General features: G+C 33.0%; 1 protein-coding gene across 1 annotated transcript; it reads right to left on the reverse strand.

Annotated features, from left to right (window-relative positions):
• Positions 1 to 5,378: 5,378 nt before the first annotated feature.
• LOC137940714 (uncharacterized) lies at positions 5,379 to 6,068 on the reverse strand. Its single transcript, XM_068785852.1, has 2 exons — positions 5,945 to 6,068; positions 5,379 to 5,608 (listed from the first exon to the last, which is right to left on the reverse strand). The coding sequence occupies exons 1-2, from the start codon at positions 6,066 to 6,068 to the stop codon at positions 5,379 to 5,381; spliced, it is 354 nt and encodes a 117-aa protein (XP_068641953.1).
• Positions 6,069 to 7,607: the final 1,539 nt, after the last annotated feature.

Consider the following 7,607-nt stretch of genomic DNA (forward strand, 5'->3'; position numbering starts at 1 on the left):
TGTAATTTGAAGAACCTGTGGACCAAATCAGTCACCAACAATAGAGGGAAAAGGAGAAAAAAATTTCTTCATGAGAGTAAGCACCAAATTATCAACAAATTTGTGCTTTTGGCAAGTGAGAATAAGATCCAGCCATCACTCAATTCCTTTTATATTCTTAAAGGGAAAAACAAAGAGGAGAAGGTAGATGCAACCACTTAGGCCTTAATCCAAACTCCAACACAAACCGAGAGCAAAAAAATATTTAGAGAAAATTTAGAGACAAATCAAGACACTCAAAAGAAAATTTATCTTCAGCTCATGGGAATACTTCAACGTAAAAAAAAAAATGCAATTTTTGAAGTTCAAGAGCAACAAAAATAATAGGTAAAAGTGAGTGTTGGAATTTCATTAAACATATAATGGGTGTCCAACAACATAACAAAATCCCATGAGCAACATCAAGTGGAAGAAGTTACAACAACATGTGCTAGAATTTCACCTCAAATGAAATTGATCCAAGTTACATAAAGGTAACTGAATCTCAAACATCAATCTTGATAAGACACAAGTAGCAACTGATCTTGATCAAGCTTATACGATCTACAAGAAGATCAAGATTATAACACAATTTTAGTCATAAAAATAAGTATTCACAATATATGAAGATTATCTTGACTTGATGTGATTCAAAGTTCAAGAAGAAGAAAAAAACGTAAAGGAGTACATAAATAAGAAGAAGAAAAATGTAAAGAAGAAGAGAATTAACTTATCTCTTCATGGATGAACTCCTTCTTTTACCAACTTCTTGGAAAAAATTTATAACTACTTCATCAAGTGGGATCCTAAAGTCCTTGCTTTGATACCATGTAGAATTTAGGATCCCACGAGAAGAACTTTAGATCAATGAGGAAGAAGAAGAAGAAGAGAGAAAAGAGAGGAGAAGAAGAAGAATGTAGAAGGAAAGAGTTTGGATTAAGGGAAGAAGGGTTTGTGTCAAATAAGAAAGAGGCGGGCTGGACTAATTTGTGGAAGGAGAGGAGAGGACTTCAATGCTCTACCTCTTAGCCAATGCCCTTATTTATAGTTTTACGATGCCCTTAGGGCTACAACTTGATAAAACAAAAGACATAAAAGGAACACATATTTACACCTTTATGCCTTCTTTATGGAAAGTACCATATTTTACACATATGCCGCTCCTTTGACATGTGGGCTTATTGTCTTGAGCTTGTGGGCTTGAGCCCATCTTCCAACAAAAGTGTTGAATTCAATGATAAGACAATATATTGATAGTTAGTTGACAAACTCTTATATGCTACTGTTACTTGCCTTGATGTTTTTTTTACTATTGGTGTGATTAGTTAGTTTATGGAATGCCCAAGAAAAATTCATTTGGAAGTTGCACAGAGAATCTTAAGGGATTTGAAGGGGTCACCTGGGAAAGGGTCTCTTCTTTAAGTTTCATGACTATTTGAATATTGAAGCTTTTTCTGATGTTGACTTTACTGGTTCTAAATTGGATTACCACCAAATACTATATGTTCTTAGGAGGAAACTTGATAAGTTGGAAAAACAAGAAGCAAAATGTTGTAGCTTGGTCCAACATTGAAATAGAGTATAGGGCAATGACCCACCCCATTAGATGTGGTAAGGTCTATGACATGAGAATTGGGATTTCACTAAAATGAACCTATGACTGTGTATTGTAACAATGAAGGAACAATATTTATTACTGAAAATCTAGTGTTTTAAGAAAGGATGAAACATAATGAAGTATATTATCATTTTATTTGGAATGCTATGATGAAGTAGTTATTGAGATTAGCTTGGAGATGTGTTCACTAAGGCTTTGGGAAAACGTGAATTTGTGACATTTTGTAACAAGCTGGACCTTAGGACATATATGCTCGAGTTTGAGGGGGAGTGTTATAAAAGCTACAAAAGGGTATTTTAGTTATTTTATATATGTAGATGTTCCTAATTTCCTCATCATCTTATTCTACATCTTTTATTATGTCTGTAAACTTAATTTTATATAATTTGGATACGTAGAATGAGATATATAATGATTTAAGTCATTTAAGTATGTAAGGGGCATATTTATAAATTTAAAGAATTATTTATTAAATAGAAGGGGGGTCGTGAGACCTCTCTCAAGAGTCTCTTTTTCATCTTTCTTCTTCAATTTCTCCCCTTTCCTCTTCTTACTTTACAATTTGACATTGTACTTAAGGGTATTTTTGTCTTTTTATCTAGCCTCCTCTTGGCGGCTGCTTTCTCCATTTCTCTTCCTTCCTTCACTTCTCTCTTTTATCTTCTTATTTCCTCAATTTTGCATCGTTATCACTCCTGTTGTAGCTTATATAATTCGCTTAAAAAGAAAAAGAAACCGCGTACTTTATATCATTTCCTATATGATTTTGGAATGCAGTCCTATGGTTTTTGAAGGGCATCCTTTTATTGTTGAGGTTGGTATTAACTTAGGAGGTGATGACTTGCATAATTTAATATATTTTATCACCTCTTTACTTTAAAACTTAGTCTATTTTTATTTATTTTTTATTGATTTTAGGTTTCATTATTGTTATTTAAATGTTATGTCAGCTTTGAAGAAAATAAAGATCTAAATTTTACCGGTGCAATTTGAGGATAAAGATCTGGTTCATAGGCTCGGCTCGCTGACGTAACTCGGGCGAGTCCGGGTCTCGTCAGGACAGGAAAGACCCGACTGATTAAATTGTTTCCTAACTTAGGAAACAATTTAATTTTCTACAGAAGTGAAGATCTCACCGCCTTCTTCTTCGGCGAAAAACCTGAGACTCCCGATGGATAGCAGCAGTGAAGATATGATCCAGAAACAAAAAATGAAAAAATAAAGAATTTGAAATCATCTGGGATATGTTCTTGGACGTGGAAGGCAGCATGCGAGTTTTGACTGGGTCTTTACAGAAGGAACGGAGGAGCTTGAGGATTTTCATTTGATTTTTACGGAAGAGGTAGGAGATTTCGGGGGGATCGTTTTTGAGCGAGTTCCAAGCATTTCACATCCGCTGAGAAACACAACGGGGAAGAAAGAACAGAGAAGACAGAAGAGAAACAGAGAGCAACTGCGAGAACGCCAGGAAGAAAGAACAAAGAGCATGGAAGAGAAACAGAGAGCAATTGCGAGAACGCGGGGAAGAAAGAACAGAGAAGACGAGAGAGAAACAGAGAGTTGCGACTGCGAGAAAGGATTTTTCAGTGTTCATTTTCCTTCCATTATTCTTAGAATAATTATGTTGAATTTAATTTTTAGCATGAACTAAATTTTATTTATTCTAGGAAAATGACGTAATCTAGTTCCAAACTATGCCTGATTTTCTATGCTAAATTAAAGTAATTCTTTCTTTGTTTATCTGATTTATTCTGAGTTTATTGCTTTTAGTTAACTGGCCATTAATTAGATGATTTTAATCTTATGATTTGCTTTCGAAAGAGGGAATTATAGGATAGATTTTGAATATTTCGGCATAGGTAAATATAAAAATTGAAAGACCTGTATGAACCTATGTAGTATTTAAATCATTAGTCTTATTGCTTTCTTGCTTTATCAATTTGCATACTCGTGCAAAATGATGAACAAGAATAATTTTCAATTGACTATCGAAAGAGGCTTTTGGATGAATTAGAGATTTGCTAATAAATAGAAAGAATTAAATTAAATTAGTTAGATGAGTAAAGTATAGTGAGGAATTAGGTGAAATCGATTTCCTAGAAGTTTTCTTTCCCATTAATTTGATCTTCAAACATCATTTTTCTTTTCCTTTGCGTATTTTTCTTTGAATTGATTTTATTTTGAATTGCAATTACAAACATCTTAGTTATTTCTCTAGATAAAATTAAGATTAGTATAATTTCGGTATTTGTTAAAAGTAAGTTACCAATCCCTGAGGACGATACTCTTCTCATCACTTTACTATAAAATTACGATATTGTGCACTTGCAGGAGGTAAAGATGTTAAGCAAGAAGTTTGTTTCTACTTGGTGTTCTACTTGGTCCATAGTTTCCCATGCTTGCTTGTTTTGCTATCTCTATGACATGGTGTATGTGTTTATTGTCTAGGGTCTTAACATTTTTCGCTTCACTTCTCTTTGAACAAGGTGCAGATGTTGTCACTAGAACAATCCTAAGAAGAGTAAAGTTTGCTAGTTTTATTTTGTCCCTTTAATCAGTACTTTGATTTTCTCTTTGCCTTCAATTTGCTAGTTTGGAATAACCTAGATACTTGTGAAATTTTGAGCAACATCTTCTGTTTTAGCTGGAATACTTACAATATCAATCAGATTCAAGATAAAATAGGTGTTTTTGTCAGTATAGTCAGCACCAAAATACCTTTCAAAGGAATTGGGAATGAATATATTGGAGATTATATAAGTGAAATAGCTTCTGCAATATAGGTTACTCATTCTAGTATGCCCCATGACCTTATGACCTTTTGAATAGTAGTTGAACAAGCTAATTTTCTTCTCTTTTCCCCGCATAATTTGCCAGTCTGCAATTCAACAATGTTGTATCCAGCTGAAGTCCAAAATTATGAGGGAAATTCAAGCTCGTGAGCATCAGGAAAGAAAGCGAATTTTCACTGGGTATATTTGATTTGTTGAACTTTCTAAAGTCTGGTCACCATATCATTTCACTACGGTTGCAGATGGTAACAGGATTAAGGTTTTTAATTCTTTTAGGAGCAATTCAGTTCCACCAAATCCAAGTTCTTGAAGATCTTAAAGTTTACTCTCCACATGGAACAAAGGATGAAACTTTTTGGTCAACATTTTGCTATTAGGAGGTTGGACTCAAGTAAGGGGGGGTTAGTGCACAAAGTAAGTGCAAAGGGAAATGAAATACAATGAAAAATATTTTCCCTAGGGAAAGTGAGAGGGAATGTAAAGTACTTGTTTGTGTTAGTGTGCGTAATGGAAAGTGCAGTGTGAAGTACTTGTTTGTGTTAGTGTGCGCAATGGAAAGTGTAGAGTAAAGTATTTGTTTGTGTTAGTGTGCACAATGGAAAGTGTGGTGTAAAGTGAATATAGATTCTTTATTAAATAAAATATTTTGATATATCTGACTATCAGAAAATTAAATTAATATTAGTTAATAAATAAATTATATTAAATATAATAATTAAACAAATGCTTACTTTTATATTATTAAAATTGTAATCAAATTTTAATTTTGTAATATCTAAATATGAAATAATTATACAAATATCGTATTACATAGCGTACTACACAAATATCGTAATAATAAAAATAAAAATAATACAAATATAACTCAATCACCTTTTTAATATAAAAAATATATCTGTTCATACAAAAGTACAACAAAAAAAATATTTAGTGGTATTAAAATATAATAGTCAAAATTTTTGCCACATTTGAATTGCTAAAACATCTCGATAATATGATGCTCTTGCAGATTGTACTGCGGACTCCCTCTTAGTACTTCTTTGAGTGTCCATATCATCCTCAACATCATCATTATTATCATTGTCTTCATTATCACTTTCATTGTTATCTTCACAATGTTCTCCACCAGAATCATCACTTGAATCATCTTCTTCATCTTCAAATAAATCCATGTAATCTTCTATGCGTATATAATTATGCAATACATGACAAACAATCACAATTTTTACCTTGAAAGGAGGACCATCTTTTAATATCTTGAAACGACCTTTTAAAGCCCCAAATGTATGTTCTGTAAAGATGAGTGTCTTCGGTTAAATAGTTCTCTTTCATCCGTAGGAGTATTATTCCAAAATTCTTGCAAGTGATAACGAGTACCTCAATAGGGAGCCAAGAACCCAGGAAGATTTGCATATCCAACATCTAGCAAATAATATTTGCCTACAATAAAATATATATCTATTATAATCTAATAAAAAAATATTTAAATAGACTATATAAGAGAAACGATATTTACCTTCAGGAACATAAAGTTTATCTCGTTTGGTTAAGACTGACTTCAATACACGTGAATCAGCTGCTGATTCCTCCCATCCAGCAGGTATATATGTGAATTGCATGTCAAATGTACATGCAACCATTACGTTTTGTGAGAGAAAACCTTTCCTGTTCCAGAATCTTGCTTGTTTATCTAATGCGATATGTGCTTTAATATGAGTACCATCGATGACACCAATACAATCTTAATAAAAAAAATCATTAATACAAATATATATTTTTATAGTAACTGAAAATTAATCATCAAAAGACTTTATATTTACCTTAAAATATGGATAATAAATATTACTGTTCAAGATCTTTGAATGAGTACATCTTGAAGGTCGCTTGATGCAATCAGATTGTAGTTTGATAATAGCATTTAACACCTTGTTAAAATACTTACTAATTGTTCAATTTGATCTTTCAAACATCACTGAGGTGACACTGTAAGATTGTTGTTGACCAACAATGATACAAAAATATGCAAGTTGTTCTTCCAAAAATATTGTCCTTGTATCAAATAAAAGTCCTTTACTTTTCAAGATTCCAACCAACTTGAGAAAAATAGTTTGATTCATCCTATACACTTTTCGAAATTTAATAGGCGATCTTTCTAATGCTTTCTTTAAATATCATAGACCACCCAAATGATAAGAACATTGTACTTGCCTATTACATTCATTTAAGTATGAATGGACAAGGACAAGTACACCTATATAAGCTATAATACAGATACATATTTTCTCCCTATTTGGTAGATTATCCATGGGTACCTGCAATAGTAGACATTCAATAATGAAAACATGGTTTAAACACATTCAATAATACTCATTCACTATGGACCAGAAATACTCAATAATTAACGTCATTCATACAAAATCAAATGTGTCTCGTAAATATAGATTAAAACTGTCAACATCTGTATAAGTCTATTACATTGCATTGAATTTTGTCATCAACCAGTCATATTGATCTTCCTGTTTCAAACATATCCTTCTTAGCTTTGGTGTTGAACAACTCTATGGCAAAATACTTGACTTCTCTGGGCAAGTTAGGTAATGTCTCGAGTGCTTCGAACCATGGAGATTCTATGGGGGGAGTAAAGATTTGCGTAAGGGTTGATGACATATTGTTAATAGCCTCAACGATCTTGTTAGCATTTTCAACTTCTGGTTCCAATCTCTTCCTACGCCGAGTAGAAGAAGTTCTATCCCCATCATTACTTAGTGCTTTGCTTTTCGGAGGAGCATTACTTGGAGACTCTGTAATGTTGGGTGTCGGGATCTCCCTAATTGCATCATCTTCATCAATGTCATCAATCATTGTCCCTTCTACAAAATTCAAAAGGTTATCATCTGACTCCAAACTTGTGTTACTCGCTTTCCCCGCGGCCATAGTGTTTCCAACCACAATAGCCAATTATTCATTGAGCGGATAACCTTCCCGCCTATACTTGTCGGCTTCTCTATGCGTCTAAATGAAAATTTAGCGTTTAAAATACTAAAAAGCATGATTAATAAAGCAAGAAACATAATATTCTATGTTACATTTACAAACCTTTATGTAGTTTTGCCACATTGTCTTACTAGCAGTGACTTTCTGGGTTGTTGGATCTCACCCAAAGCCGTTAGTGTTTAGGC

Source organism: Aristolochia californica, unplaced genomic scaffold (assembly GCF_029961685.1).
Source record: "Aristolochia californica isolate CCGP_79_NKW_82.1479 unplaced genomic scaffold, dmAriCali1.0.hap1 SCAF_9, whole genome shotgun sequence".
NCBI lineage: Eukaryota > Viridiplantae > Streptophyta > Magnoliopsida > Piperales > Aristolochiaceae > Aristolochia > Aristolochia californica.